General features: G+C 41.2%; 1 protein-coding gene across 1 annotated transcript; it reads right to left on the bottom strand.

Annotated features, from left to right (window-relative positions):
* Positions 1-5,747: 5,747 nt before the first annotated feature.
* LOC134535661 (glycosyltransferase 8 domain-containing protein 1-like) lies at positions 5,748-15,145 on the bottom strand. Its single transcript, XM_063374854.1, has 7 exons — positions 14,876-15,145; positions 13,121-13,285; positions 11,977-12,157; positions 9,996-10,156; positions 8,665-8,902; positions 7,235-7,347; positions 5,748-6,325 (listed from the first exon to the last, which is right to left on the bottom strand). Exons 1-7 carry the CDS (start codon positions 14,922-14,924, stop codon positions 6,156-6,158), a joined length of 1,077 nt encoding a protein of 358 aa, XP_063230924.1. The 5' UTR covers positions 14,925-15,145; the 3' UTR covers positions 5,748-6,155.
* Positions 15,146-16,451: the final 1,306 nt, after the last annotated feature.

Genomic DNA, 16,451 nt, shown 5'->3' with positions numbered 1-16,451 from the left:
AAAAAAAAGGGGGCTCCCGGAATCCTAAAATTATATATATTTCCCAATTTCCCACCAACAAATGGAAAGAATTCCAAACAAATAACGGGCAAAGTGGTTATATCTCCTCACGAAATGAAACTAGGCATACGTTCTTGATTGGATAAGGAATCTTTAAATCTTTTGACTGTTTCTTGAAATGTTTAATACAAGATAAATATATTTCTCGCAAATTTCTACATAAAATATTGTAAAGTGTAGGTACTGGAAATATAAACTAACACTTTGTAGCAATTTTAATTTCTAATGGAGTAGGTGGAGAGGTTTTCTTGGATCTTGTGGTATGCTTAAGAATGATTTTTTTGCAAATGATTTTATTCCTTGATAAAAATGAGAGTGATTTACAGTGAGGGAGTATTGTTGATAGGTTGTTGTTGAGTCCTCGCCTTTTGACAAACATCTGTGCTCTGTGTGCTGAAGTCCAAAGCAAGTTAGAAAACATTGTAGTGAAGTCTAGTTCGCATGACCTGGGTTCCGAGAGAGATGGCGCAGGAATAAAAAAGCGGGACTTAAATTCTAGAGGACTCGAGTTCGAACCCAGGACGCGTATTTCAGAAAGCTCCGACTGTGCAAAGTTCAAAATTGTTAATAAAGAAATGAATAGCGAAGATTATGGTTATTTTTAGATGGAGATAGAGAGAAATGCGATTGTTAGGTGAAGATATTTTCAAAGGTTCCTATAACAAATAGGATTGTTGAGAGAACGTTTCCAAATGCAGTAACGTCTGTTTTTCGGAACAGGTATAAATGTCATCTCAACTTTGGAAGTCAAACTTATCTCAACGAACAACAAAAGGAAAGAACTGCACTGCATCCGTTGACATAAAGATGAGATTAAATTCCATTCACGCCCATCGCCTACTGCAGTGTGCATTTCATAATCGAGCTCCTGGTAACATTTGACTGCCGCGGCCAGAACCAATGATATATAGGGGGAGGCATTTTTCGTGAATAAATCTGAACACCTATCAGTCTGCAACACGGTATATCCGCAACAGCGGTTTATTCCTTGTGATTGGCGGCCGTCTGCGAGAGAAGTCGTTGCCTTGTTTGACCGAGCCACTCAGGACGCGTTTGCTTCCGCACTGAATCACTGTGATGTTTTTGGTAACAATCGACATGTATGTGAAAGAAACTCACCCAATCACAAAACACAGACGATGCTACAGTGTTTTGACCTTTAGCTAGTCTCGGAATTTTTTTTCGCGAAATCTGTATGACCCTACTGATATATAATCCATCCATCCGTCCGAAAAAGTTTAGAGCTTGCCAATATTTTTACGGACGGATGGAAAGAATTTGTTCGGGCCATCCGATTGGCTGCAGGTCACGTGGCCGACGGAGGGAAGCCACGGGCTATTGTAATCCCGCCGTGAAGCCGGCTGTTACGTTGCACGTGTGGGCGGGTCTAGACATTGTGGCTGCGTTTATTAACCCTCGACTCAAGAAGGTGGGCGGATATAACTGTCTATCTGTGACAGCTGGTTAGCTGAGTGAGACAGGGGGCCAGTGGCGGATCCAAGGGGGGGGGGGGGGGGCACCAGGGGCAATTGCCCTCCCCCCCCCCCGAAAAAACCAGTTGTCTGCTACATTAATATTGCCGACAAAAATTATTGTTTCTGAAACCAATAAAACATTTTAATATAATTAATGAATTTATTGTAGAATCATAAAATCTGGTGGTTGGATGTTATGAGTAGTGTGAGTAGATTAAATACAAATTTAGTAATTTTAAGACATTTTTTTCTCTGCAAGGGGCCGAGGTGGTGACCATGCTGGGATGGGTAGCCCTAGTCTCTGGTCATAGCTGAAGCTCTAACACCTTCTCCCGATCAGAAGGGGAGAGCGATCCCTTATACAGTTTTGTCTTTATTTACTGGCCCTGGAATGTTTTTTGAAACAGATCTGTGGGTCGACTCCTAAACCACGCCATGAGGGCTCGGATTCGGGAGGGAAGGTAGAGGATAGGCCGGCCTTCGGGTCGGAAAACACCGTGACTCCAATTTCAATAAGCTTTTCCTTTATTTGGAGCCTGGTTTCGTTGCGGGTGGTCTCCACCCGCCTGTAACGAGTCTCTGCTCTCTCCTTGCCTGTGTTATCCCCGACGCCCGGGAGTTGTCGTCGGCCGGAGGCGCGCTGCCCGCAGCGGGGCTCGTGAATTACAATTTTACAATTTAAAAGGTTTTTATTCATAGGCCTACATATTCACACTTTACATGTTTTGGACATTTTTTGGAATGGCATCCCAGCACGCAGTGCTCTTTTGCCAAAGTTATTTTATAATTATTTACAATGATTCATATTATTTACAGTTTTGGTTTGAATAAAAGGAAAATTTTTTAAAAACCTTTTGTTTTGTTGTTTGGAGCCTTCGTTGGCTCTATGTCTTTTTCTTGACGTTCAACACTTTTTAATATACATTATTTACACAGCAATTTACATTACAACTATATACATTATGAACCACTGCTGCTTTGAGCTGTTTCACTGACGACACTGTGGTGGGCGTTCGTATTTGGTCACTTCATTGGCACTTTGGTTGGTGTCCGTTGCTAGTGGAAGAGGACTTGGAGACACTGCCCGGCCACCGACGAGCGACGACGAGGTGCCGCCTGCGTGACGTCGATCTGCCCAGCTCGCCGCTAGCTTCAACCAAGCACCGTGCCTTCAACCTTGGAGCGTGGCGAGCCGCATCAGCCCCGACTGGAAACAGACTTTGTCTCTGGTCGGACGACTCGAGAAGTAGTAGTGGGCCCTCAATCAAAATCTAAGTCTTCCTCGCTAAAACTGGACTCTAAAAATTGGTTGTCTGTAAATTCGGTTTACGGACGAAAGTTTAACGTGACAACGTCATAACAAAACATTGATGAAATGATTGCATTCTTTTATGAATAAAATTTAATCATTTTTATTGAATCATCACTATTTTGTATGGATACAAAGGAGTGAAATGAAATCTACAATTTAATTGATAAATTTACTTTTATTTGCACTCATTAATTCAAATATGTTTATTACTTTAACGAAGAGATTATTTTAACTATGACTTTTATACATGTTTGCTATTTAACTTCTTCGAATCTGTGTTATTCTGTTAAGGATAGGACGATGATAGGAAAAGTATAGGAAACGAATGGGAGTGTTTCAAGTTTAATGTGCCTCGAAAAAGTCAAATCGATGGTTGTTCCAATCGAGTGGAAGAGAGATAGATGCGGCGCAAGCGTACAATGGGCGTAACGGGACACAGCGCAAGCGTACAATGAGCGTAACGGGACACTTTTTCGTGCGTGCAGACGGCGTTCATCGATTTATTAGACGTTGTCACGTCAAAAATTCTTCAACAGTTCTTAAAAGAAATGCTGGCTTTAACATTGTTTATGATGGTCTCTATTGTTCAAGCCGAGTGCCGGGTAATTGCGGTGTCACGCTGCTGACCTCGGGCCCTCGCCTCGGCGACACTCGGCGACACTCGGCGCAACTCGCCGTCCCCAGCGCCGAGTGGTGTCGCAAAGACACGCCACCTCGAACTACTCGCCGGCCCTCACACGCCCTGTCACTAGCCGCGCGAGTGTCACTCGCTCGTCACCTCTGTCGCAGGGGCGTAGCCAGGGGGGGGGGGGGGGTTAGGGGTTCAACCCCCCCCCCTAGCACCAAATCTTTAATTAATTTCTTATTCATCACTCAAACAAATTTCATATTAAAATTAATAAAAATTTTACCATTACAATATTTAAATTTAAGTACCGAAAACTGCTAAAATAGCACTATTTTACACCTTAAAATCCAAATTTTCCCGGAGGAGGACCCCCGGACCATCCGCTTTAATACAGGGGTGGGGGGGGGGGCATGCTTCTTAACACCCCCCATACACAAATCCTGGCTACGCCATTGCCTGTCGTCCCGTCGACGACAACCCGGGTGCGAGTTGTCGACTTCACTTCATCGATCTTGGTTCCACTTGTCCCGTTACTCGCCGAGCGAGTGTCACTCGCTCGCTCGTGGTTTGAAACCAGCCACGTGTATCAGTGTCGCTCGTCGGTAACTTCTACTCATCGGGCGACTATATACTCGCCGACACTAGACTCGAACCCGCGGCCCTCTTGTATTGGCGACGTCATCACATCGGCTTGCCTCGTAGTTACTCTCGTCGTGACGTCATCCTTCGGGCGGCGGGGCGTCGGCAGACCTCCTCTCGATGTCTCTTGTGGTCGCAGTGTGGTCTCTCCTTCCCCGCTGCAGAATCCGATCGCTTGGAGCAGGCTCAAAGGGTTCCCTAGCCCGATGCGGAGTCGACGTTGTGAGCGACGACACAGCTCCGGTACTGGCCTGGACGGCTAGCAGAGGTCGGCTAGGCCTCCACCGGACCACGGGTTCACCGGGTCTCAGTGCGATGTGGGAGTTCGGGGAAGGCGCCAGCAGTGCTGATAAAGTCTTAGGGCACAGGACACAGCCAACTGTCTGGTCAGCTGAGTGCGGTAGAGGGGCTGAGGCGGTGGCTATGCTGGGTTGATGGCCCCAGCCGCTGGTCATTGCGGAAGCTCTAATACCCTCCCGATCAAACAAAAGGGAGCGATCCCTAGCAGTTCTGTTCCTTTAAAAGCTCTGGAATGTATTAAAAAGGATCTGGAATGTTACTCCCACCCTACTCTATTAGAGCGCATATGTGGGAGGGGAACATGACGATGCCGGCCGTAAGGTCGGAATAATCTGTATATACCGTCGTGGGTGCAACGGTCATTTTAAACTATGAATGTTCCTTATTCTCCTTGCCGAAGTTCTGGGGGTATATAAGAGAAGTTTATTTAAATAAGCTAATAAGAAATGTAAGGCATTTTACTATAAATTAAATCTTAAAATATGGAACCTTTATGCTCTCGGGACTCGCTTACCGAACAGTCAGTTACATTGAAGGACAACAACAATTGCTAATTTATTGAAGTGTTTGAATAATTGATTAAGCAAGTATATTTGTTGTCCAATATTGCACAGGACTCACTCTCATTAGTCAATATATTTATGTATATTTTCAGTTTTCAGTCTAAACATTTTATTTGACTGTAATATGGTGGTAATTTATTAGCATATTATGTTTGTGTTATTGTGTTATTTGATTATAGTGTCTCTATGACATGTTTCACCAATAACATATCGAAAATTACTTCACACTGGCACATTCTTGATTCAGGTAAAGGTTTGTGCCAAAACCACACTAACTTAATACAAAATATAAATTGAAACGAGACTGAATCGGTACCTTGGATTTACACCAGTTCTGGTGGCCAAATGATTATATTTTAAGATAGTGTATAACATTCTGTTTGACCAACACTAGTGCAAAGATTACAAAATAATATAATTGTACAATTGTGAAAGAATAGGTCTATTAGGTAAATGAGATTAAGTAATACTAACAGTACTCCAATACAAAAAATGTTAAAGAAACTGACATCCCAAGTGGGGCTTTAATATACTTTAAATTATTTGTGTTTTAATTTTTTTTGTAATGATAAAAGACAAAATCTTGGGTCTACTAATTGTTTTAATTTATTTATAGACATGGAAACTTTGCACTAAACTTGTCTTATAAATTAACTTGTTTTTCATATAAGCCTACACAATGTTAATTCCCACCAACGTGAACCGTATTTTCCCAGTCGAGAATCTGAGGACAGCAGGAAAAAGAACGAAGGTCAAATAAAAACACCACAAAGAGTGAAAAACTTTATTTCTGCCAACCCGGCAAGGAACACGATGCGAAGAGCAAACAAGCGCAGCACTGCTCGAGCGTGTCAATTGAGTGAGTCATTTAATAAGGAATTAGCTACAATGTTGATTACGATCATAAGACACTAAATATCATATAATAAAGATTCATAACAAATTCGAAACTTACTGTAGCAGTATATTTGGTGCGGATCGATAAAATGCCCCCCGGCAGGCATAAAAATCACCCTGTGGACACTCAAGTCCACTACAATACACTATAGAAATTGAAAATTACCAAACAGGTATCCTTTCAAATAAATAAAACTTTAAAATAAATATTTTCGAAATGCAGAGTAGGTAATCAGCGTGGTGAGAGTGACGCAGGAGCAGAAGTGTGGAGGATATCTGCCTCAGCCCCGCTTCCTGCCGGGCCGGAACTGGCCCGTGGGGTCGGGCACCAGGTAGCGCTCCCACACCTCGGCGTGGTGCGCCCGCGCCATCCACGGCTTGAGCCGGCCGCTCCAGCGCAGCAGCCGCGCGCGCTCCACGAACTGCTTCGAGTGCCGCTTGCCGCTGGTCCCTGCAGGCCCGCCAACCCCTCCACCCCTCAACACCCCGCCCACAGTGAGGTCCGTCTATCCATCCATCTATCTATGCAGTGGGGAACAGCGATTTAAATCTTTATTTTGGATGTACACAATTGCTAGTTTGCACTGTGTATCAGGGAAAATTAGAATATTGGACAAAAAAGATGGATTAAAAAAAAAAAAAAAAAACTGCAGTGGTCAGGTCCCGCTACTTTCAAACAGCGCGCCGGGGCTTTCAAAACAAGCCAAAATCACAGCTGATGCCAAATGTCAAATTTTAACAGAGAATACCACGGAAGGAACTAGTCACAACAATAGAGCAGCATCGACGGAACAATGGACTGACAACGATGAGACGGTTGCAACAAAAAAAAAAGTAAACACAACCGCGTTTGACAACACAGTGGCAAATAGAGAACCCAACGGTACGTCACATTTCTGTCTGCACTTCGGGCTCTCTATGACATACAGTGCACACTAGCAATGGCTATTCGTCTTAAATGATGATTTTAAGTTCTATCTGTTTTTAATTCCTATTTCTGCTATATTTTCTTTAAATTTATGGCAAAAAGATTAGTATCTTTGAGAACATATTAAAAAAAAAAAAAATATGGGTGAATATAACTGATTTATTTTATTTGTCGCAAAAAGTTACACAGGCTTTTTACAATTCATTATATTGAAAAAGTGCATCATGTATCAGTCAAAATGACGCTGTTTCGGAGTAAATTAGAATCGTGGAACATTTAAGAATCATAGTTGTTCAGTAATGTAATATATTTTTTAATAAAACAGACTTCATAAAAAATAAAAACAATACCACGGAAATCTCCCGTTTTGAAAACGAAACTGGCCATAAAAGCTTGTCTGCAGCGACAGGGACACGAGCGGGGGGCACGTACCCAGGTGCTGGACGTGCCACAGCGGCGGCAGGCTCGACACCCTGCCGTGCAGCACGAGCGACATGGCCACGTCGACCTGGTCCAGCGCCGAGTGGGGCCCCACCATCGGCTCCCTGCCACACAGCGTCGTCACCCGTCAGCGAGGCGCACACGCCCTCCACGGCCCTCCGGCTCCCGAGGAACAAACCAACACTGCCCGAGAGAGAACATGCCCGTGATAGTTCTGCATTACGTATTCAGTTAATGTTGGCTCTTCATTTGAAACAGTTTGAACATGACTTGATGCAAGCTTTCGGACATGGTACACCATTGCTAAGCACATTTATGTCTGTGGCAGAAAACTACTAAAAAACCCAAAATACAAGAACACAAATTAAGCAAAAAATTGCTGTTGTCAACAGGATATAAACACCACATAATATTCCATAACAGGAATATGGTCAACAACGAAAAACAAAGAAAAATGGACTAAGAGAACGAAAACAACCCCACAAATGATGTCAGCACAAAAATATTGAACCCAAAAAAATTCAGCACAACAGTTGAAACAAGACAAAAATACGACAAAACAAAAAGACGAAACAAACACAATATTTTTCCAAAACAGAAGAGAATGAAAAAAACCCCCACAAATGATGTGCTTCCTTTATGCTAACTCTTAAGGTTTACAATAATGTTTGTAACACGCAATGCAATTAAAACTTTGATTTATCCAACCTTGTAAAAACATGCAGTATGTACACGAAAATAGAATGGAAGTGCTAAATGGTTTCTTTTAATAAAATTCACTGTAGTAAAACGTGTCTACTGAGAGGCTGGGTCGTGTATCCTAGGCACAAGATTTGGTGTGCGCGCATGTACTATTGAATAATTAGATGGGAGGAGGCACTTGCTAATTCGTAGCCCCAGGGCATATGTTAATCCTGGCCAGTATAGACTAAAAATGTGTGTAGTCTCGGCTACTGTTGAAATGAAACAAAACTACATACATCAACTTCCAGTTACAGTTTTCTGAATTCATACTGAGACACTCGATACTAAAGCCTACAATATTTCCACCGACTGTGAAACTACCACCTCAAATGCAGGACTTTGGTAATCATTACAACATACCCAAAATATAAATACCTCAATTTTGGTCCTCAATAAAAAGATGTTCAGCAGAGCCCCGCTAATCCGAAAATTCGGCTAACCTGATCGAGTTTAGGTTGAAAACAAACACAAAAAAACTTATTTCAGATTAGCGGGACTATTGTAGTTAATACTTACTTATAATCTGTTAAAGAGTTTTAAAAACATATAAGCTTAAACAGAAAATTACTTTACAGTGACACATTTTGCAGTTATGTTTTTACTACATTTCTAATGTATGACTAATAGAAACTATATCAAATCTTGCACGGTGCACGGACGCCGACGAAGCAGCTGACCTGGCGAGCGCGTCCAGCCACAGGTGCAGCCGCTGCGTTATGTTCTGGGCCCTCCACCTGTCCAGCTGCGCGACGAAGGCCCCAGTGGCGAGGGGGCAGGCCGTGGGGTCCAGCCCCGCGCCCTCCAGCCGAGCGTCCCAGGGCCCCGTCCAGCCGCGCGCTCGCCCCGTGCAGTCCTGGGAGAAGGCCCCCACCTGGGTTGCCCCCAGCGGCGCGGACACCAGCTCCCACAGGTCCCCTGCGCGACGTCACACAGGTCACACCTGCGCCGGCCCTGCAACCTGCTCATCTGCATGGTTCGTACTTTCTTGTGCAATCAAAAAATTAAGCAGCTTTTAACGACCATCTACCTTCATCGCAATTACCACTATAGACGTTTACAGATAAGTCCATTCTTTTCAGAATTACTTCCGGAACACTTATCTAACCCGAGCACAGTGTTAATCTGAAATGTGTATGTATTCCTAATACTTAATTTCATCATTTACAACATGTAAGTTCAAAGTCAGTCAGTACAACACACCTTTTTAGTTTAAGGATACAATATTAAATTTAAAAAAAATCAAAATGTTCACAATTGTACTGCACATGCACAAGGAGTTGTTTGCAGCCAAGAACAATAAAAAATGATTAGCATACTTGCAGGCTATCAGTCTTTATGAAAGAGTTTTTGAGGATTATTAGTGAAATGTAAGAACTTTAAAGAGCCCTTATTCGATTGAAGACAAATTAAGGACTTTTAAGGTTATTAAGGAGGCATACAACCCCTGGATGAGCACTTCAGTGTATCCTTTGAAAGTATAATATATAGTGTATTGTAAAATGGAATGGATCTTAGACAAATTGCTGTTTGGTTACAAAAAGTTGCATTGATTAGATAGGCCTTACCTGAGATAAACCTATCTTAGGTGGTGAACAAGAAACTATTGAAAATTTTCGATAACCTATCATTATTTCCACTAATAAAACTTTGTTTTAAAAGCATTTTAGTAAAGCTATATACCTATTTTCCCTTAAATGTTAATCTTAAAATGCACACTTGAATATACAAAAGTTAAAAATAAGGGTTTTAAGATATGGCCTTTATTGTATTTATTGCAGAAAAAAAATCACGGAGAAATCTAGGTTAGACGATGATGAAATGGTTATTTCAAATGCTTTAAATTACAAGGCAAATATAATGATGTTTTGTAACAATTCATTTATTTTGACAACATGGTGAGGTAAGCAGTCTGTGTTGAATAACTTGATCAGTACACGACACGGTGTAAGTAAAAGTTTTGCTCTCCTAATAATCACACAAACACAGTAAGAAGCTGACAGCGACGCACCTTGCACCACCGTGTCGGGGTCGAGGTACAGCACGGGACCGCGCAGCGCGCGGGGCAGCAGCTCGGGAAGCAGCGTCTTGGCCAGTCGCAGCCGCGTCTTGCCCACCGCCGGCAGGATGGTGTAGGTCATGGTGTGCAGCTTGGTGGACTCTATCCACGTCCTGCCGACACACACACGCACCTCTGTGACTCGGACCGGGCCGGCTCGCAGGATGGACGACTGGAGCTCTGCGCTGTGGGACGGCACAGCTGTCCACTTCAAGTTTCCGTTCTCAAACAAACAATGTTTGACCAGGGGCGTAGCCAGGGGGGGAGGGGGGGGGGGGTAGGGGTTCAAACACCCCCCCCCCCCCCCTTAGCCACAAATATTTAATTAATTTCTTATTCATCACTCAAACAAATTTCATATTAAAATTAATAAAATTCAAACCATTACAATATTTAAATTTAAGAACCGAAAACTGCTAAAATAGCACTATTTTACACCTTAAAATCCAAATTTTCCCGGGGGAGGACCCCTGGACCCCCCACTTTAATACGGGGGAGCCATGCTTCTTAACACCCCCCCCATACACAAATCCTGGCTACGCCACTGTGTTTGACGAAAGTCCGCATCAGCACTGGACCGGGTCTACCCTCTACCCTTGCTCTTGCACTAATGACCAGACCTACCGCAGGAGTGTTTGGCGAGCGAGACGCGGGTGTTCACGGACACACGCAGTACGTTGATTACTCTCATCAGCGTAGCAGCTACAAGAATTAGATAATTTCTTTCTTTAATTACCATTGTTTATATAAAAAAAAAAAAACTTCAGTATTGTACACATTTTGGTGAATTTATCAATATTAATGGTTTTCTTATCATTTGAGTAAGGACCAGATTATATATTGAATTGTGGTAAACCCGAACTAACACTGAAAAGCATGTCAATACACCAAAAAGCAATTAAAAATCATGAAATTAATCAATATATTTAATCAAAATTGAACTCAAGTGAAAAAAAAATTAATCTTTTGATTTATTAAATTTAATGAATTTAAATTATTTAGCATGGACTTAGTACCAACATGTATGTACTAAATGTGGAAAATATTTTGCTATTTTTGATATTGCAACTGATATGTATAAGAAATTTTTGCATTACACCATGGAACATTTTTCAGACATAAGTACAAATACTTGCCCGCTTTATTTTTATTGTTTCCAGTAGTCATAACAAATTATTATATTGTAAAAGTACATAATGTATTTGTCAGAATGACATTGTTATGGTGAAATAATTATCATTGAACAAGTGTATTTGTTGAAAATTGTGTTATCTTTGCGAATAAACCGAGTTTGTGATAAAATAAAAACAATAACACCAAAATCTCTAGTTTTAAAAACGAAATTAGCTTAAGGTTAATTAACGACAGAAGTTTCCAGAGGCTGTGTTTGCTGGGACACAATGCTCGCGGCACGGAGGCTTACGAGCCGAACCTTCGGCAAGGCCCACCGTGTAGCGAGGATCGTCAAGGCACACTCTCGAGACTCATGTTAGCTCACGGACATGAGCCGGGGCCCGAGACGCAGTCCAGCAGCACTGCTAACGCACTGCTTCGTACGGTGTCACACTCTCAACCACCTAACCAAGAGCTCCTGCACGCAAATACGATTTATAAAAAACTGTACTCATCTTGACCTCCATTTTCAGACTAGAAATTACTAAAAATTACTTCTATTTTCCAAAATAATTTGAGTTTAAAAAATTTACAGAAGAGGGATATGCATCATACGTTAATCAACATGCTCATTTGCCATTGAAACAGAGATCAAGTGGAATGGTATAGGATTGGTATTGCATCGATGCGGCCTGATTCAATCCTCCTGTTCGGTCTCCAATAGTTCTTCAAAATCTCTCCGAGGAAACCAAATGCTGCGGTGGTGCCTCACTGCAGACGGCCGAAGATCCCTGTGTGGTCCGAGCCGCGTCGCGCTGACCTGAGATGCGTGCGCTCCTCGGCCGTGGTGAGCAGGTGGAAGGTGACGGGCCGCGCCGTGTGGAGCAGCACGCTGTTCACTGCCACCATCAGCCCCCCCAGGCTGCTGGAGTCCCCCACAGCCATCACGTGCATGCCTGGCACGCCCTTCGTCCCGGGGTCCGTGGTCAGGACGCTGGTCGCTGGTCACCAGAACACACTCCCCTAACGTCCCTGCAGCAGTTGGCAATGTACAATCAAGTTTATAAGAAACAATAAATTAAAAGTAACGTTGGCTAAAGTGCTTTTTGAAAAAAAAAAAATTTCAATAATTTGTCTATGTAATCTAAAACATAAGATGAATTTTTTTCATGCTAACATACTTATCACCTTAATGCTTAACTGTACACTGAACATTCTAACACGTCAAGTAGTAAAGAAACAAGTATGAAAGTTCACATGTAACACTTTTCTACATCCAGTAAGATTTTTGCATGTGTATTCCTCATGCAATGCAATGAAATTGTAATGCTAGCCAATTTGACCTCGGTTTTCTATCGTTTTCTGAAATAACTCCACGTAAATGCTACATTAGAGTCCTACCAAAAACCATGGCTGTTTTTTCCCCCCTCAAAGCTTCTGATTAGTAACATGGTATTCTTTGGCTCTACAGACCTTTTGTTGACAAGACGTAAAACTGTCTGCCAATGGTTCTCAAAGAGTTTGCGAGGGCACACTGGAGTACCTTATAAGATTTCAAGGTGCAGCCTGAGGTATTCCAGAGAAATATGTGCCCAGATATAAAAATAAATATAGTTACTCTATTATACCATTTCATTATGGATATAATGCTCTTTTTTCTGACACAATATTATTATTTGTTATGTGAATGATTACAGGTTTTACTCAATCAGTGATTTAGTTCAATGTGGCACTGTAGTCACTCTTTCCTGGTTGTAATAATTATTACAACATATTTCTCAGAAATTTGTACATTGTGTGCCTAGAATTATTTGTAGGGCTTTAAATGTGCCAAGACTTTAAAAAAAAAGTTTGAGAACCATTGGTGTATGCCAAGGACTCCTGCAACGCTAGAAGCAATGACTTGACGAGTGTGATGGCTGGAGTGGGAGGCGGGCAGCGCCAGGGAGACGGAGGACAGCTACCAGGCGACGTAGAGGGCGGCCCGACGTCGCCCCGCGAGGAGGCGGCGTGCCTCCCGGCGGGACCCGCGGGGCTGCGGTAGTGCCGCAGCAGCGACGCGGGCGGGGACCACTCCAGGTACACCACCAGCGCACACCAGCACGCCAGCAGGGACAGCAACACACTCGCTGCAAGCACACCCGGCCCACTTCGTCAAGAGCTGCTGCCGAGTCGCGAGAACTAACAGAGCACTTCAACACCACTGCATCGCGCAAGAGCTGTGTTCCCCTCTCGCTGGCGTGCATGGACCAAGTCTAGCGGACCACACCGCTGAAGACTCACTTCCTACAATCAGAGTCTTACCACTGGCCATGCCTAATTCCTCACCTTACCTTTGACCAGGGGCGCAACAACAGGGGGGAGGCAAGGGTATTTTGCCCCCCTCTGAAACCTTGAAGTGAGGGCAAACGGGGGCAAAGAAAGTGCTGGGTAATTAATTTTTAGATAATAAAACTGCTTAAATAGCACCATTTTCCACCTTGAAATACAAATTTTCCCGGGGGAGGACCCCTGAACCCCTCGCTTCAATAGGGGGGATCGATGATTCTTTATAAAAAGGTATATTGCCCCCCCTTTGGAAATATAGTTGTTGCGCCCCTGCCTTGGACCACAGCAAATTCTTTCTGTACAACTACACGTGCTAGCTGCATTAAATGCTTTAGCATTTCTGCAATTAGTCATCTCAGTGCCAGTAGCAAAAAGGCTAAAAAAAAAATTACTACTATTTTCATCCTTGATGTTTTCAAGAAGGAAAGCCCGTATTTATGGCTGAACCCAGATGTTGGAAAATGGCCCTACATGTATGGAAATATATTAAGGCCATACACCAAACACGTACACACTGGAACAGCTTCCCTCTGGATGCAAGTTTGTAAATACTGAATTCAACATATATAAACTATGAAAATACACACTAGTAAACACTTGACCAATGGTACGTATGTCATGCCTCTCTACCCAATGAGGTTAAGACACAATTGTTTGTAAGGAAACTGTTGAGAGAAAAAAAGTAATTCTGAAAGAGAGACACCTTTCTGAAGGAGGGAATAAATAAAAATTTTAAGATTTTTTTTTTTTTTTTTTTAATTTCTGAACATGTTTATGAATCATTCCCTAGGAGGGCGTTTAATACTTCATGCAGTGTACCAAGTTTAACAAGTGGTTAGGCTAGCCACATTACGAAAGATGTGATATGAGAAAGGTTGGGTTAGCTACATTCAAATTATCTTAAACCATATGACCAGTTTGTTAGGTTAGTTATATTTAAAAAATCAAGAATAATAAAGATAATTGGTTAAGTTAAATTAGTTAATTTAAAAATTGGAATTCCTAACCAATAATTGAAATAATTTAACAATAATTAAGTACTTAGCCTGTCCACACTATTTTTAATTTTTTTTTTGTATTTTAAATGTAGATAACATAATCCAACCAACCATTCTCACAATATTGTAGATTTGTAATATATAAACATAACCTAACAAATTGTTAAAACTATATAAACACCCAGTGACACTTTCTTAAAGAATTATTGGACGAAAACATGCCAGTAAGTAAAAATAAAAACTTATTAACTTCTAATTTTATTTTTTCCTTTCAGATAAGATACTGCCCTTTTGGAAATTACCAAGAAAAAATTTAATACAATGTAGGTACCCAGATTCACTTTAACCTCAGTAACAAATACACCGCTAACACTAGTACAACAATGCTCTCACCAAACCTCAGGCGAAGTAACATACTTGTAGCTGAGTTACATCTCAACATTTAGTTGATTTCTTTATGTGATTAAATTTCTGCATTTAAAATAAGAAAATTGAATTTGTATCGTCGGCATGATGACAAATTTATAATTGTTCGCGGGTGATATAATCGTAACGCGACACCACTTCAGCAGTATCGAGTTGAAATAACCCGCAAACATTCTTCGACCCTAGCCCCAATATCCGCATTCTACCTGCATTACATTTGACAGTTCAAACACTGACGTTTAAAATTCCCTCCGTTAACAAAATTGTGCAAACAAATTTATAATGAACAAAAAATAACCAAATAAATTGAAACTGCAAGTTAATTATTATCTTTGTTTTGCTATTAAATACTTAGCACTGTATTTTCTTTTATCAAAACATCTTCCGTACTTAAAAAAAAAATCGTACCTAAGAATTTTAAGGCGGCAATTTCAAATTCTCTTATAAATGAACAACAGAAAGTCTAAAATATAAATGTGGACGTGAGCTTTCAAAATATAAGTCCAACGTTTTTATTCAGGATAAGTTATCTGAATTCTTAAGGAGGTGGTCATGTCTGCATGATTCATTCTAACTGTGTGAAGCTGTTTTTTCCTTCAACTAATTTTTGCAACATATTGGTTAAACGCTCAAAACATTGTCTGAAGTGTAAGTGTAGTAATTGCAGCGTGGAAACAGTTTTAAATGCCTTTTTTGACGTCACAACGTCTATTAAATCGATGAACGCCGGCTACACGCACGAAAAGTGTCCCGTAACGCACATTTTCCCGTTACGCTGTGTCCCGTTACGCTAAGTGTACGCTTGCGCCACATCTATCTCTCTTCCACTCGATTGAAACAACCATTTGCTAGTCGGCTACCGGCAGTCACACACCAAACAGTAGCAGGCAGTACGCGGAAACTATTAGTTACATGTTTTTACATGTCTTCTATTTTATGTTGTGTTTATTTACAGTTTACAAATAGTCGCCTCAGTGGCATGTCTAATAAAAAAGCGCTGAAAGTTTTGAGCATTGTGAATGTGTTCCCCCTTATCGAAACTCTTTTTCTGTTTCACATGATGATGATGTAGATGTTCTAATTAAGTACTCAAATATTAAGGGAAGTAGCCTATATGTGTTATTATATAATTTTACTGCATTTAATAATTATTAATTGCTACACTAATGAAATATTACTTGTTACAGATATTTGCATACGTATGCACACACAAAGGCATATACCTACAGCTCAAAACGAATAAATATAGTTTAAAAAACTAAAAAACATGCTTTTAAAGAATATCAAACTAAAAAGTTAAAAATAAATATAGTTTAAAAAACTAAAGAAACATGCTTTTAAAGATTATCAAACTAAAAAGTAAAAAATAATTTTAAAATTAAATTTATGACAATAGTATATAAGCAATACTAGTATAAATGAGAAAAAAGCTTGAGGCGCTTTGTGCCATATTTTTTGAATATTAAGCGCCCCATGCTTTTTTCTCATTTATACTAGTATTGCTTATATACTATTGTCATAAATTTAATTTTAAAATTATTTT

Source organism: Bacillus rossius, chromosome 10, assembly GCF_032445375.1.
Source record: "Bacillus rossius redtenbacheri isolate Brsri chromosome 10, Brsri_v3, whole genome shotgun sequence".
NCBI lineage: Eukaryota > Metazoa > Arthropoda > Insecta > Phasmatodea > Bacillidae > Bacillus > Bacillus rossius.
The sequence above is the reverse complement of the archived record's forward strand: the minus strand, read 5'-3'. Positions and strand labels throughout refer to the sequence as shown.

Bases quoted from the DNA above. Each gene is read 5' to 3' on its own strand.
- LOC134535661 (XM_063374854.1), bottom strand. From the start codon at position 14,924: ATGTTGAGATGTAACTCAGCTACAAGTATGTTACTTCGCCTGAGGTTT. The intron at 8,903-9,995 runs GTGCGTCGCTGT...GACGTCGCGCAG, and splicing joins CCCCGACACGGTGGTGCAAG to GGGACCTGTGGGAGCTGGTG. The intron at 6,326-7,234 runs GTACGTGCCCCC...GCGGGCCTGCAG, and splicing joins GTGGCACGTCCAGCACCTGG to GGACCAGCGGCAAGCGGCAC.